The sequence below is a fragment of the Hyla sarda genome, unplaced genomic scaffold (genome assembly GCF_029499605.1).
Source record: "Hyla sarda isolate aHylSar1 unplaced genomic scaffold, aHylSar1.hap1 scaffold_486, whole genome shotgun sequence".
Taxonomy (NCBI): domain Eukaryota; kingdom Metazoa; phylum Chordata; class Amphibia; order Anura; family Hylidae; genus Hyla; species Hyla sarda.
This window is the reverse complement of record NW_026610498.1, coordinates 71,081-89,554: the sequence shown is the minus strand read 5'-3', so window position 1 is coordinate 89,554 and position 18,474 is coordinate 71,081. Positions and strand designations below refer to the sequence as shown.

The following is an 18,474-nucleotide window of genomic DNA, read 5'->3' as shown; positions in this document are numbered from 1 at the left end:
AGGAGCTGGAGCGGTTCTTCTACAAAAAAATTCTTCCGGGCATGCTGTTACCTGTGGTTTTTTTTCTAGGACCTTCTCTCCGGCGGAGAGGAACTACTCCATCGGGGATCGAGAGCTACTGGCCATTAAATTAGCACTTGAGGAATGGAGGCATCTGCTGGAGGGATCTAAATTTCCAGTTATTATTTACACCGATCACAAGAATCTCTCCTATCTCCAGTCTGCCCAACGGCTGAATCCTCGCCAGGCCAGGTGGTCTCTGTTCTTTGCCCGGTTTAATTTTGAAATTCACTTTCGCCCTGCCGATAAGAACATCAGGGCCGATGCTCTCTCTCGTTCCTCGGATGCCTCGGAAGTAGAGGTCTCTCCGCAACACATCATTCCTCCTGACTGCCTGATCTCCACTTCTCCAGCCTCCATCAGGCAAACTCCTCCAGGGAAGACCTTCGTCTCTCCACGCCAACGCCTCGGAATCCTCAAATGGGGTCACTCCTCCCATCTCGCAGGCCATGCGGGCATCAAGAAATCCGTGCAACTCATCTCTCGTTTCTATTGGTGGCCGACTCTGGAGACGGATGTTGTTGATTTTGTGCGGGCCTGCACTGTCTGTGCCCGGGACAAGACTCCTCGCCAGAAGCCTGCTGGTCTCCTTCACCCTCTGCCTGTCCCCGAACAGCCTTGGTCTCTGATTGGTATGGACTTTATTACTGACTTACCCCCATCCCGTGGCAACACTGTTGTTTGGGTGGTCGTTGATCGATTTTCCAAGATGGCACATTTTATTCCTCTTCCTGGTCTTCCTTCAGCGCCTCAGTTGGCAAAACAATTTTTTGTACACATTTTTCGTCTTCACGGGTTGCCCACGCAGATCGTCTCGGATAGAGGCGTCCAATTCGTGTCAAAATTCTGGAGGGCTCTCTGTAAACAACTCAAGATTAAATTAAACTTTTCTTCTGCTTATCATCCTCAATCCAATGGGCAAGTAGAAAGAATTAACCAGGTCCTGGGTGATTATTTACGGCATTTTGTTTCCTCCCGCCAGGATGACTGGGCAGATCTTCTACCATGGGCCAAATTCTCGTATAACTTCAGAGTCTCTGAATCTTCTTCCAAATCCCCATTTTTCGTGGTGTACGGCCGTCACCCTCTTCCCCCCCTCCCTACTCCCTTGCCCTCTGGCTTGCCCGCTGTGGATGAAATAACTCGTGATCTTTCCACCATATGGAAAGAGACCCAAAATTCTCTCTTACAGGCTTCATCACGCATGAAGAAGTTTGCTGATAAGAAAAGAAGAGCTCCCCCCATTTTTTCTCCCGGAGACAAGGTATGGCTCTCCGCTAAATATGTCCGCTTCCGTGTTCCCAGCTACAAATTGGGACCACGCTATCTTGGTCCTTTCAAAGTTTTGTGCCAGATTAATCCTGTCTCTTACAAACTTCTTCTTCCTCCTTCTCTTCGTATTCCTAATGCCTTTCATGTCTCTCTTCTTAAACCACTCATCCTCAACCGTTTCTCTCCTAAACTTATTTCTCCCACTCCTGTCTCCGGTTCTTCGGACGTCTTTCCTGTAAAGGAGATACTGGCCTCCAAAAAGGTCAGAGGGAAAACCTTTTTTCTGGTTGACTGGGAGGGCTGTGGTCCTGAAGAGAGATCCTGGGAACCTGAGGACAATATCCTAGATAAAAGTCTGGTCCTCAGGTTCTCAGGCTCAAAGAAGAGGGGGAGACCCAAGGGGGGGGGGTACTGTTACGCCGAGCGCTCCGGGTCCCCGCTCCTCCCCGGAGCGCTCGCTACACTCTCGTTACTGCAGCGCCCCGGTCAGATCCACTGACCGGGTGCGCTGCGATACTGCCTCCAGCCGGGATGCGATTCGCGATGCGGGTGGCGCCCGCTCGCGATGCGCACCCCGGCTCCCGTACCTGACTCGCTCTCCGTCGGTCCTGTCCCGGCGCGCGCGGCCCCGCTCCCTAGGGCGCGCGCGCACCGGGTCTCTGCGATTTAAAGGGCCACTGCGCCGCTGATTGGCGCAGTGGTTCTAATTAGTGTGTTCACCTGTGCACTCCATATATATACCTCACTTCCCCTGCACTCCCTCGCCGGATCTTGTTGCCCTTGTGCCTAGTGAAAGCGTTCCCTTGTGTGTTCCTAGCCTGTGTTCCAGACCTCCTGCCGTTGCCCCTGACTACGATCCTTGCTGCCTGCCCCGACCTTCTGCTACGTCCGACCTTGCTTCTGTCTACTCCCTTGTACCGCGCCTATCTTCAGCAGTCAGAGAGGTTGAGCCGTTGCTAGTGGATACGACCTGGTCACTACCGCCGCAGCAAGACCATCCCGCTTTGCGGCGGGCTCTGGTGAATACCAGTAGTGACTTAGAACCGATCCACTAGCACGGTCCACGCCAATCCCTCTCTGGCACAGAGGAACCACCTCCTGCCAGCCGGCATCGTGACAGACGCAGAAGTACGTTGGCAATGAACGCACCTCTGCGTCGTTGTCACGGCAACATGACTATTCTGAGGCCGGGCCCGAAGCGCTTAGAAGAGGCCTCCCCGGTGAAGATAGCAGCCCGGAACCACTATCCCACCGGACCACCTCCTCACCGGACAGTCCTTCAGGACCGGACCAGCGCCGAGCGGAGGTGAGTTCTCAGAACTAAAGGGGGTGAGAGGGGGCTGGATGATGTTGAAGGCCGCAGTGGTCTTCAACCTGCGGACCTCCGGAGGTTTCAAAACTACAACTCCCAGCAAGCCCGGACAGCCGATGGCTGCCCGGGCTTGCTGGGAGATGTAGTTTTGAAACCTCTGGAAGTCCGCAGGTTGAAGACCACTGCGGGTGGGGGAGTTCACTCGAGTATAAGCCGAGGGGGGTGTTTTCAGCACGAAAAATCGTGCTGAAAAACTCGGCTTATACTCGAGTATATACGGTATATATAAATGATAAAAGGGGATAAGACATTCTACATATATATATATAAATGATAAAAGGGGATAAGACATTCTACATATATATAAATGATAAAAGGGGATAAGACATTCTACATATATATATAAATGATAAAAGGGGATAAGACATTCTACATATATATATATATATATATATATATGTAGAATGTCTTATCCCCTTTTATCATTTATATATATATGTAGAATGTCTTATCCCCTTTTATCATTTATATATATATGTAGAATGTCTTATCCCCCGATGGCTGCCCGGGCTTGCTGGGAGTTGTAGTTTTGAAACCTCCGGAGGTCCGCAGGTTGAAGACCACTGCGGCCTTCAACATCATCCAGCCCCCTCTCACCCCCTTTAGTTCTGAGTACTCACCTCCGCTCGGCGCTGGTCCGGTCCTGCAGGGCTGTCCGGTGAGGAGGTGGTCCGGTGAGGAGGTGGTCCGGTGAGGAGGTGGTCCGGGCTGCTATCTTCACCGGGGGCGCCTCTTCTCCGTGCTTCCGGCCCGGAATAGAGGCGTTGCCTTGACAATGACGCAGAAGTACGTTGGCAATGAACGCACCTCTGCGTCGTTGTCACGGCAACGTGACTATTCTGAGGCCGGGCCCGAAGCGCTTAGAAGAGGCCTCCCCGGTGAAGATAGCAGCCCGGAACCACTATCCCACCGGACCACCTCCTCTCCGGACCGTCCTGCAGCACCGGACCAGCGCCGAGCGGAGGTGAGTACTCAGAACTAAAGGGGGTGAGAGGGGGCTGGATGATGTTGAAGGCCGCAGTGGTCTTCAACCTGCGGACCTCCGGAGGTTTCAAAACTACAACTCCCAGCAAGCCCGGACAGCCGATGGCTGCCCGGGCTTGCTGGGAGATGTAGTTTTGAAACCTCTGGAAGTCCGCAGGTTGAAGACCACTGCGGGTGGGGGAGTTCACTCGAGTATAAGCCGAGGGGGGTGTTTTCAGCACGAAAAATTGTGCTGAAAACTCGGCTTATACTCGAGTATATACGGTATATATAAATGATAAAAGGGGATAAGACATTCTACATATATATATATATAAATGATAAAAGGGGATAAGACATTCTACATATATATATATAAATGATAAAAGGGGATAAGACATTCTACATATATATATAAATGATAAAAGGGGATAAGACATTCTACATATATATTTAAATGATAAAAGGGGATAAGACATTCTACATATATATATATATATATATAAATGATAAAAGGAGATAAGACATTCTACATATATATAAATGATAAAAGGGGATAAGACATTCTACATATATATATAAATGATAAAAGGGGATAAGACATTCTACATATATATATAAATGATAAAAGGAGATAAGACATTCTACATATATATAAATGATAAAAGGAGATAAGACATTCTACATATATATAAATGATAAAAGGGGATAAGACATTCTACATATATATATAAATGATAAAAGGGGATAAGACATTCTACATATATATATATATATATATATATATATATAAATGATAAAGGGGATAAGACATTCTACATATATATAAATGATAAAAGGAGATAAGACATTCTACATATATATAAATGATAAAAGGGGATAAGACATTCTACATATATATATAAATGATAAAAGGGGATAAGACATTCTACATATATATATAAATGATAAAAGGAGATAAGACATTCTACATATATATATAAATGATAAAAGGGGATAAGACATTCTACATATATATAAATGATAAAAGGAGATAAGACATTCTACATATATATATAAATGATAAAAGGGGATAAGACATTCTACATATATATAAATGATAAAAGGGGATAAGACATTCTACATATATATATAAATGATAAAAGGGGATAAGACATTCTACATATATAGAAATGATAAAAGGAGATAAGACATTCTACATATATATATAAATGATAAAAGGGGATAAGACATTCTACATATATATATATAAATGATAAAAGGGGATAAGACATTCTACATATATATATATATAAATGATAAAAGGGGATAAGACATTCTACATATATATAAATGATAAAAGGGGATAAGACATTCTACATATATATATATAAATGATAAAAGGGGATAAGACATTATACATATATATATATAAATGATAAAAGGGGATAAGACATTCTACATATATATAAATGATAAAAGGGGATAAGACATTCTACATATATATATATAAATGATAAAAGGGGATAAGACATTCTACATATATATAAATGATAAAAGGGGATAAGACATTCTACATATATATAAATGATAAAAGGGGATAAGACATTCTACATATATATATATAAATGATAAAAGGGGATAAGACATTCTACATATATATATATAAATGATAAAAGGGGATAAGACATTCTACATATATATATAAATGATAAAAGGAGATAAGACATTCTACATATATATATATAAATGATAAAAGGGGATAAGACATTCTACATATATATAAATGATAAAAGGGGATAAGACATTCTACATATATATAAATGATAAAAGGGGATAAGACATTCTACATATATATATAAATGATAAAAGGGGATAAGACATTCTACATATATATATATAAATGATAAAGGGGATAAGACATTCTACATATATATAAATGATAAAAGGGGATAAGACATTCTACATATATATATAAATGATAAAAGGAGATAAGACATTCTATATATATATATATAAATGATAAAAGGGGATAAGACATTCTACATATATATAAATGATAAAAGGGGATAAGACATTCTACATATATATATAAATGATAAAAGGGGATAAGACATTCTACATATATATATAAATGATAAAAGGGGATAAGACATTCTACATATATATATAAATGATAAAAGGGGATAAGACATTCTACATATATATAAATGATAAAAGGGGATAAGACATTCTACATATATATATATAAATGATAAAAGGGGATAAGACATTCTACATATATATATAAATGATAAAAGGAGATAAGACATTCTACATATATATATATATAAATGATAAAAGGGGATAAGACATTCTACATATATATATAAATGATAAAAGGAGATAAGACATTCTACATATATATATATAAATGAAAAAAGGAGATAAGACATTCTACATATATATATATATAAATGAAAAAAGGAGATAAGACATTCTACATATATATATATAAATGATAAAAGGGGATAAGACATTCTACATATATATAAATGATAAAAGGGGATAAGACATTCTACATATATATAAATGATAAAAGGGGATAAGACATTCTACATATATATAAATGATAAAAGGGGATAAGACATTCTACATATATATATAAATGATAAAAGGGGATAAGACATTCTACATATATATATATAAATGATAAAGGGGATAAGACATTCTACATATATATAAATGATAAAAGGGGATAAGACATTCTACATATATATATAAATGATAAAAGGAGATAAGACATTCTATATATATATATATAAATGATAAAAGGGGATAAGACATTCTACATATATATAAATGATAAAAGGGGATAAGACATTCTACATATATATATAAATGATAAAAGGGGATAAGACATTCTACATATATATATATAAATGATAAAAGGGGATAAGACATTCTACATATATATAAATGATAAAAGGGGATAAGACATTCTACATATATATAAATGATAAAAGGGGATAAGACATTCTACATATATATATAAATGATAAAAGGGGATAAGACATTCTACATATATATAAATGATAAAAGGGGATAAGACATTCTACATATATATAAATGATAAAAGGGGATAAGACATTCTACATATATATAAATGATAAAAGGGGATAAGACATTCTACATATATATATAAATGATAAAAGGGGATAAGACATTCTACATATATATAAATGATAAAAGGGGATAAGACATTCTACATATATATATAAATGATAAAAGGGGATAAGACATTCTACATATATATATAAATGATAAAAGGGGATAAGACATTCTACATATATATAAATGATAAAAGGGGATAAGACATTCTACATATATATATATATATAAATGATAAAAGGGGATAAGACATTCTACATATATATATATAAATGATAAAAGGGGATAAGACATTCTACATATATATATATAAATGATAAAAGGGGATAAGACATTCTACATATATATATAAATGATAAAAGGGGATAAGACATTCTACATATATATATAAATGATAAAGGGGATAAGACATTCTACATATATATATAAATGATAAAAGGGGATAAGACATTCTATATATATATATATAAATGATAAAAGGGGATAAGACATTCTACATATATATAAATGATAAAAGGGGATAAGACATTCTACATATATATATATAAATGATAAAAGGGGATAAGACATTCTACATATATATAAATGATAAAAGGGGATAAGACATTCTACATATATATATATATATATATATATATATAAATGATAAAAGGGGATAAGACATTCTACATATATATATAAATGATAAAAGGGGATAAGACATTCTACATATATATATATATATAAATGATAAAAGGGGATAAGACATTCTACATATATATATAAATGATAAAAGGGGATAAGACATTCTACATATATATAAATGATAAAAGGGGATAAGACATTCTACATATATATAGAAATGATAAAAGGGGATAAGACATTCTACATATATATAAATGATAAAAGGGGATAAGACATTCTACATATATATAAATGATAAAGGGGATAAGACATTCTACATATATATAAATGATAAAAGGGGATAAGACATTCTACATATATATAGAAATGATAAAAGGGGATAAGACATTCTACATATATATATAAATGATAAAAGGGGATAAGACATTCTACATATATATATATAAATGATAAAAGGGGATAAGACATTCTACATATATAGAAATGATAAAAGGGGATAAGACATTCTACATATATATAGAAATGATAAAAGGGGATAAGACATTCTACATATATATATATATATATATATATATATATATATATAAATGATAAAAGGGGATAAGACATTCTACATATATATATAAATGATAAAGGGGATAAGACATTCTACATATATATATAAATGATAAAAGGGGATAAGACATTCTACATATATATATATAAATGATAAAAGGGGATAAGACATTCTACATATATAGAAATGATAAAAGGGGATAAGACATTCTACATATATATATAAATGATAAAGGGGATAAGACATTCTACATATATATATAAATGATAAAAGGGGATAAGACATTCTATATATATATAAATGATAAAAGGGGATAAGACATTCTACATATATATATATATATATATATATATAAATGATAAAAGGGGATAAGACATTGTACATATATATATAAATGATAAAAGGGGATAAGACATTGTACATATATATATAAATGATAAAAGGGGATAAGACATTCTACATATATATATATATATATATATAAATGATAAAAGGGGATAAGACATTCTACATATATATATAAATGATAAAAGGGGATAAGACATTCTACATATATATAAATGATAAAAGGGGATAAGACATTCTACATATATATAAATGATAAAAGGGGATAAGACATTCTACACTCACATATATATATACTGTATATGTGTGATGTCACCTTGCGTGTCTGCTCTGTGCCCACTACTCAGGTATAAATGTATAATTTCTTGCACTGTAATGTATTGTCAATGCACTATAATGCTCTTGTGTGTTAAAGAGTTAACTTGTTTGTGCAGGAGGATGGTGAGTGGATCACATGACTGCTTCAGCCAATCAGGGCTTCTGCCCCACACCCCCAAGTCTGGGTAGACGGGGAGGAGCTAGTTAGTTGAGTGTTATAGAGGAGGGAGATAGGAGGACCCCTCCAGACCCCTGGTGTGGACCGTCACCTCACCACATGAGGACAGGCCTAAGGATACCCAGTTGCTGCACTAATCTATTGTGAGTGACAACACCCCCCACAGGATCCCACGACCAGGTGGTACAGCAAGTCAGAACCAAGTCTGCAGTGGGGTGAGGAGTGAAGAGTGCCCAAAGACCCTGTTAGTAAAGATGAGGATAACAGGAGATAAAAACCCTCGTCACAAACTCTACTTTAGTCACAGCACCCCAACAGTACTATATACACGCCATTGCCTCAGGTAGCCACCACATATTCAAGTACAGTCGCTGGGGGTGCTCCTTGGAGGTGCTTTAAGCTTAGTGGTTAAATACACATATATAATCAGGCCGGCCCCACATTCACCACTCCCTCCCGGGGCCCTGCACATATATGACCCCAGACTTCCATGTCCTCGTCCTATATCACACAGGATGAGATCTGCTGTGTAGAGAGGAGTTGGTTCTTACCTGCTGAAGGTCAGACTCATCCTCAGGTCGTCCTCACACACCCCGTCCACACCACAGTTCTTCTCAAAGGGAATCTACAAAGGGAATTTATAGGACTGAATGGGCAGAGAAGAAACTTCCGTGATCTGTAACTGATCAGATCTGCCAAATAGATCACAGACCCATCATATATCTCCCCCTATCTCTCCTACCACCGATCATACAGCACCACCTATCTCTCCAACCACCCATCATACATCTCCCCCTATCTCTCCTACCACCGATCATACAGCACCACCTATCTCTCCTACCACCAATCACACAGCACCACCTATCTCTCCTACCACCAATCATACAGCACCACCTATCTCTCCTACCACCCATCACACAGCACCACCTATCTCTCCTACCACCAATCATACAGCACCACCTATCTCTCCTACCACCCATCACACAGCACCACCTATCTCTCCTACCACCCATCATACAGCACCACCTATCTTTCCAACCACCCATCATACATCACCACTTATCTCCCCTACCACCCATCATACAGCACCACCTATCTCTCCAACCACCCATCATACATCACCACTTATCTCCCCTACCATCCATCATACAGCACCACCTATCTCTCCTACCACCCATCATACAGCACCACCTATCTCTCCTACCTCCCATCATATATCACCACCTATCTCTCCTACCACCCATCATACAGCACCACCTATCTCTCCTACCACCCATCATACAGCACCCCCTATCCCTCCTACCTCCCATCATATATCACCACCTATCTCTCCAGCCACCCATCATACAGCCCCCCCTATCCCTCCTACCACCCATCATACATCACCACCTATCTCTCCAACCACCCATCATACAACACCACTTATCTCCCCTACCACCCATCATACAGCACCACCTATCCCTCCTACTACCCATCATACAGCACCACATATCTCTCCAAACACCCATCATACATCACCACTTATCTCCCCTACCACCCATCATACAGCACCCCCTATCCCTGCTACCACCCATCATACAGCAACACCTATCTCTCCTACCTCCCATCATATATCACCACCTATCTCTCCAACCACCCATCATACATCACCACCTATCTCTCCTACCATCCATCATACAGCACCCCATATTTCTCCTACCGCCCATCATACAGCACCACCTATCTCTCCAACCAGCCATCATACAGCACCACATATCTCTCCAACCAGCCATCATACAGCACCAACTATCCCTCCTACCACCCATCATACAGCTCCACCTATCTCTCCTACCACCCATCATACAGCACCACCTATCCCTCCTACCACCCATCATACAGCTCCACCTATCTCTCCTACCACCCATCATACAGCACCACCTATCCCTCTTACCACCCATCATACAGCTCCACCTATCTCTATTACCACCCATCATACAGCACCACCTATCTCTCCTACCACCCATCATACAGCACCACCTATCTCTCCAACCAGCCATCATACAGCACCACCTATCTCTCCAACCACCCATCACACAGCACCACCTATCTCTCCTACCAGCCATCATACAGCACCACCTATCTCTCCTACCACCCATCATACAGCACCACCTATCTCTCCAACCAGCCATCATACAGCACCACATATCTCTCCAACCAGCCATCATACAGCACCACCTACCCCTCCTACCACCCATCATACAGCACCACCTATCTCTCCTACCACCCATCAAACAGCACCACATATCTCTCCTACCACCCATCATACAGCACCACCTATCCCTCCTACCACCCACCATACATCACCACCTATCTCTCCTACCACCCATCAAACAGCACCACATATCTCTCCTACCACCCATCATACAGCACCACCTATCCCTCCTACCACCCACCATACATCACCACCTATCTCTCCTACCACCCATCAAACAGCACCACCTATCTCTCCTGCCACCCATCATACAGCACCACCTATCCTCCCCCACCACCTATCTCTCCTACCACCCATCATACAGCACCACATATCTCTCCTACCACCCATCATACAGCACCACCTATCTCTCCTACCACCGATCATATATCACCACCTATCTCTCCTACCACCCATCAAACAGCACCACCTATCTCTCCTGCCACCCATCATACAGCACCACCTATCCTCCTCCACCACCTATCTCTCCTACCACCGATCATATATCACCACCTATCTCTCCTACCACCCATCATATATCACCACCTATCTCTCCAGCCACCCATCATACAGCACCCCCTATCCCTCCTACCACCCATCATACATCACCACCTATCTCTCCAACCACCCATCATACAACACCACTTATCTCCCCTACCACCCATCATACAGTACCACCTATCCCTCCTACTACCCATCATACAGCACCACATATCTCTCCAAACACCCATCATACATCACCACTTATCTCCCCTACCACCCATCATACAGCACCCCCTATCCCTGCTACCACCCATCATACAGCAACACCTATCTCTCCTACCTCCCATCATATATCACCACCTATCTCTCCTACCACCCATCATACATCACCACATATCTCTCCAACCACCCATCATACATCACCACCTATCTCTCCTACCATCCATCATACAGCACCCCATATTTCTCCTACCGCCCATCATACAGCACCACCTATCTCTCCAACCAGCCATCATACAGCACCACATATCTCTCCAACCAGCCATCATACAGCACCAACTATCCCTCCTACCACCCATCATACAGCTCCACCTATCTCTCCTACCACCCATCATACAGCACCACCTATCCCTCCTACCACCCATCATACAGCTCCACCTATCTCTCCTACCACCCATCATACAGCACCACCTATCCCTCTTACCACCCATCATACAGCTCCACCTATCTCTATTACCACCCATCATACAGCACCACCTATCTCTCCTACCACCCATCATACAGCACCACCTATCTCTCCAACCAGCCATCATACAGCACCACCTATCTCTCCAACCACCCATCACACAGCACCACCTATCTCTCCTACCAGCCATCATACAGCACCACCTATCTCTCCTACCACCCATCATACAGCACCACCTATCCCTCCTACCACCCATCATACAGCACCACCTATCTCTCCAACCAGCCATCATACAGCACCACATATCTCTCCAACCAGCCATCATACAGCACCACCTACCCCTCCTACCACCCATCATACAGCACCACCTATCTCTCCTACCACCCATCAAACAGCACCACATATCTCTCCTACCACCCATCATACAGCACCACCTATCCCTCCTACCACCCACCATACATCACCACCTATCTCTCCTACCACCCATCAAACAGCACCACCTATCTCTCCTGCCACCCATCATACAGCACCACCTATCCTCCCCCACCACCTATCTCTCCTACCACCCATCATACAGCACCACATATCTCACCTACCACCCATCATACAGCACCACCTATCTCTCCTACCACCGATCATACAGCATCACCTATCTGTCCTACCACCCATCATACAGCATCACCTATCTCTCCTACCACCCATCATACAGCACCACCTATATCTCCAACCAGCCATCATACAGCACCACCTATCTCTCCTACCATCCATCATACAGCACCACCTATCTCTCCAACCAGCCATCATACAGCACCACCTATTTCTCCAACCACCCATCATACAGCACCACCTATCTCTCCTACCACCCATCATACAGCACCACCTATCTCTCCTACCACCCATCATACAGCACCACCTATTTCTCCTACCACCCATCATACAGCACCACCTATCTCTCCAACCAGCCATCATACAGCACCACATATCTCTCCTACCACCCATCATACAGCACCACATATCTCTCCTACCACCCATCATACAGCACCACCTATCCCTCCTACCACCCATCATACATCACCACCTATCTCTCCAACCACCCATCATACAGCACCACCTATCTCTCCTACCACCCATCATACAGCACCACCTATCTCTCCAGCCACCCATCATACAGCACCACCTATCTCTCCTACCGCCCATCATACAGCACCACCTACCCCTCCTACCACCCATCATACAGCACCACCTATCTCTCCTACCACCCATCATACAGCACCACCTATCTCTCCTACCACCCAACATACAGCACCACATATCTCTCCTACCACCCATCATACAGCACCACCTATCTCTCCTACCACCCATCATATATCACCACCTATCTCTCCTACCACCCATCATACAGCACCACCTATCCCTCCTACCAACCATCATACAGCTCCAGCTATCTCTCCTACCACCCATCATACAGCTCCACCTATCTCTCCTACCATCCATCATACAGCACCACCTATCTCTCCTACCACCCATCATACAGCACCACCTATCTCTCCAACCAGCCATCATACAGCACCACATATCTCTCCAACCAGCCATCATACAGCACCACCTATCTCTCCAACCACCCATCACACAGCACCACCTATCTCTCCTACCACCCATCATACAGCACCACCTATCTCTCCAACCACCCATCATACAGCACCACCTATCTCTCCAACCAGCCATCATACAGCACCACATCTCTCTCCAACCAGCCATCATACAGCACCACCTATCTCTCCAACCACCCATCATACAGCACCACCTATCTCTCCAACCAGCCATCATACAGCACCACATCTCTCTCCATCCAGCCATCATACAGCACCACCTATCTCTCCAACCACCCATCACACAGCACCACCTATCTCTCCTACCAGCCATCATACAGCACCACCTATCCCTCCTTCCACCCACCATACATCACCACCTATCTCTCCTACCACCCATCAAACAGCACCACATATCTCTACTACCACCCATCATACAGCACCACCTATCCCTCCTACCACCCACCATACATCACCACCTATCTCTCCTGCCACCCATCATACAGCACCACCTATCCTCCCCCACCACCTATCCCTCCTACCACCCATCAAACAGCACCACCTATCTCTCCTGCCACCCATCATACAGCACCACCTATCCTCCCCCACCACCTATCTCTCCTACCACCCATCATACAGCACCACATATCTCTCCTACCACCCATCATACAGCACCACCTATCTCTCCTACCACCGATCATATATCACCACCTATCTCTCCTACCACCCATCATACAGCATCACCTATCTGTCCTACCACCCATCATACAGCATCACCTATCTCTCCTACCACCCATCATACAGCATCACCTATCTGTCCTACCACCCATCATACAGCATCACCTATCTCTCCTACCACCCATTATACAGCATCACCTATCTCTCCTACCACCCATCATACAGCACCACCTATATCTCCAACCAGCCATCATACAGCACCACCACCTATCTCTCCTACCATCCATCATACAGCACCACCTATCTCTCCAACCAGCCATCATACAGCATCACCTATCTCTCCTACCACCCATCATACAGCACCACCTATCTCTCCAACCACCCATCATACAGCATCACCTATCTCTCCTACCACCCATCATACAGCACCACCTATATCTCCAACCAGCCATCATACAGCACCACCTATCTCTCCTACCATCCATCATACAGCACCACCTATCTCTCCAACCAGCCATCATACAGCACCACCTATTTCTCCAACCACCCATCATACAGCACCACCTATCTCTCCTACCACCCATCATACAGCACCACCTATCTCTCCTACCACCCATCATACAGCACCACCTATTTCTCCTACCACCCATCATACAGCACCACCTATCTCTCCAACCAGCCATCATACAGCACCACATATCTCTCCTACCACCCATCATACAGCACCACATATCTCTCCTACCACCCATCATACAGCACCACCTATCCCTCCTACCACCCATCATACATCACCACCTATCTCTCCAACCACCCATCATACAGCACCACCTATCTCTCCTACCACCCATCATACAGCACCACCTATCTCTCCAGCCACCCATCATACAGCACCACCTATCTCTCCTACCGCCCATCATACAGCACCACCTACCCCTCCTACCACCCATCATACAGCACCACCTATCTCTCCTACCACCCATCATACAGCACCACCTATCTCTCCTACCACCCAACATACAGCACCACATATCTCTCCTACCACCCATCATACAGCACCACCTATCTCTTCTTCTACCCATCATACAACACCACCTATCTTTCCAGCCACCCATCACGCATCACCACCTATCTCTCCAGCCACCCATCATACATCACCACCTATCTCTCCTACCATCCATCATACACCTCCACCTATCTCTCCTACCATCCATCGTACAACCCCACCTATCTCTCCTACCACACATCATACAGCACCACCTATCTTTCCTACCACCCATCATACAGCACCACCTATCTCTCCTACCATCCATCGTACAACACCACCTATCTCTATTACCACCCATCATATAGCACCACCTATCCCTCCTACCACCCATCATACAGCACCACCTATCCCTCCTACCACCCATCATACAGCACCACCTATCTCTCCTACCACCCATCATACAGCACCACCTATCTCTCCTACCACCCATCATACAGCATCACCTATCTCTCCTACCACCCATCATACAGCACCAACTATCTCTCCTACCACCCATCATACAGCACCACCTATCCCTCCTACCACCCATCATACAGCTCCACCTATCTCTATTACCACCCATCATACAGCACCACCTATCCCTCCTACCACCCATCATACAGCTCCACCTATCTCTATTACCACCCATCATACAGCACCACCTATCCCTCCTACCACCCATCATACAGCTCCACCTATCTCTATTACCACCCATCATACAGCACCACCTATCCCTCCTACCACCCATCATACAGCACCACCTATCTCTCCTACCACCCATCATACAGCACCACCTATCTCTCCTACCACCCATCATACAGCACCACCTATCCCTCCTACCACCCATCATACATCACCACCTATCTCTCCAACCACCCATCATACGTCACCACCTATCTCTCCTACCACCCATCATACAGCACCACCTATCCCTCCTACCACCCATCATACAGCACCACCTATCTCCCCCAGGCCTCATACCTCTCCTGAGTAGTTGGTCCGAGAGTCCTCACTAAGAACAGGATTTCCAATCAATGAGAAATTTAGACTGACACGGAGAGGAGAGAGAGAGTCCTCCACACAGTCCTGGGGACGGGAGAGAAACGTATGAGCAGGTCACCTTCATTGTCCTAATACATGGCGTCCTTATTGTTCCCCAAATACCGTGTCCCCCATAACCCATCCCCATGCACCATCCCCATACCCCATCCCCATACCCCATCCCCATACACCATCCCCATACACCATCCCCATACACCATCCCCATACCCCTTCCCCATACACCATCCCCATACACCATCCCCATACACCATCCCCATACACCATCCCCATACACCATCCCCATACACCATCCCCATACACTATCCCCATACACTATCCCCATACACTATCCCCATACACTGCCCCCGCATACAGCGCTCCCCATACACTATCCTCATACACTATCTCCATACACTATCCTCATACACTGCCCCCGCATACAGCGCTCCCCATACACTATCCCCCATACACTATCTCCATACACTATCCTCATACACTGTCCCATACACTATCCCCATACACTATCCCCATACACTGCCCCCGCATACAGCGCTCCCCATACACTATCCCCCATACACTATCCTCATACACTATCTCCCATACACTGCCCCCCCATGCAGCTCCCTAATTCACTATCCCTCATACACTATCCCCCATACACTGCCTTCTCATGCACCTCACAATACTAACAGGAAGGACAATCTTGTATTTGATGCACTGTTGTCTTCTTTGGAGTTCCTGAGATGAATTTATCAGACGGGTGTTGGGTTGTGGGGTGTCAGAGAAGACGGCACGAGTCTGGGTACGGCCTGCATCCAACAGAATGGTGTACTGTACCGAGGCCGAGGTCTCACCTGGAATAAAGAGACAATTGGTGGGAACTGGAGGATCCTCTACTGGACCCATCTAATCCTGACCCCATATCTATCATTCCTTCTATAGTGGAGGATCCTCTACTGGACCCAACTAATCCTGACCCCATATCATTCCTTCTATAGTGGAGGATCCTCTACTGGACCCATCTAATCATGACCCCATATCATTCCTTCTATAGTGGAGGATCCTGAACTGGACCCATCTAATCCTGACCCCGTATAATTTCTTCTATAGTGGAGGATCCTCTACTGGACCCATCTAATCCTGAACCTATATCATTCCTTCTATAGTAGAGGATCCTCTTCTGGACCCATCTAATCCTGACCCCATATCATTCCTTCTATAGTGGAGGATCCTCTACTGGACCCCTCTAACCCTGACCCCATATTATTCCTTCTATAGTGGAGGATCCTCTACTGGACCCATCTAATCCTGACCCCATATCTTCCCTTCTATAGTGGAGGATCCTCCACTGGACCCATCTAATCCTGACCCCATATCTATCATTCCTTCTATAGTGGAGGATTCTCTACTGGACCCATCTAATCCTGACCCCATATCATTCCTTCTCCTATAGTGGTGGATCCTCTACTGCACCCATCTAATCCTGACCCCGTATCATTCCTTCTATAGTGGAGGATCCTCTACTGGACCCATCTAATCCTAATCCCATATCATCCCTTCTATAGTGGAGGATCCTCTACTGGATCCATCTAATCCTGACCCCATATCATTCTTTCTATAGTGGAGGATCCTCTACTGGACCCATCTAATCCTGACCCCATATCATTCCTTCTCTTATAGTGGAGGATCCTCTACTGGACCCATCTAATCCTGACCCCATATCTTCCCTTCTATAGTGGAGGATCCTCTACTGGACCCATCTAATCCTGACCCTGTATCATTTCTTCTATAGTGGAGGATCCTCTACTGGACCCATCTAATCCTGACCCCATATCATTCCTTCTATAGTGGAGGATCCTCTACTGGACCCATCTAATCCTGACCCCATATCATTCCTTCTATAGTGGAGGATCCTCTACTGGACCCA

The 18,474-nt window shown here is 43.8% G+C and overlaps 1 protein-coding gene across 2 annotated transcripts in view; it reads right to left on the bottom strand.

Annotated features, from left to right (window-relative positions):
• Window positions 1-18,474, bottom strand: part of LOC130336630 (integrin alpha-M-like) — a 133,003-nt gene that overhangs the window by 55,062 nt on the left and 59,467 nt on the right. Inside the window, exons 17-19 of one of the 2 annotated variants that reach the window (XM_056553925.1) lie at window positions 17,238-17,401; window positions 16,488-16,592; window positions 9,369-9,442 (exon numbers count right to left, since the gene is read on the bottom strand). In XM_056553925.1, the coding sequence (XP_056409900.1) occupies window positions 9,369-9,442; window positions 16,488-16,592; window positions 17,238-17,401 (343 nt within the window). The remainder of the gene's footprint in view (window positions 1-9,368; window positions 9,443-16,487; window positions 16,593-17,237; window positions 17,402-18,474) is intronic. The other variant, XM_056553926.1, reaches the window with a different exon arrangement.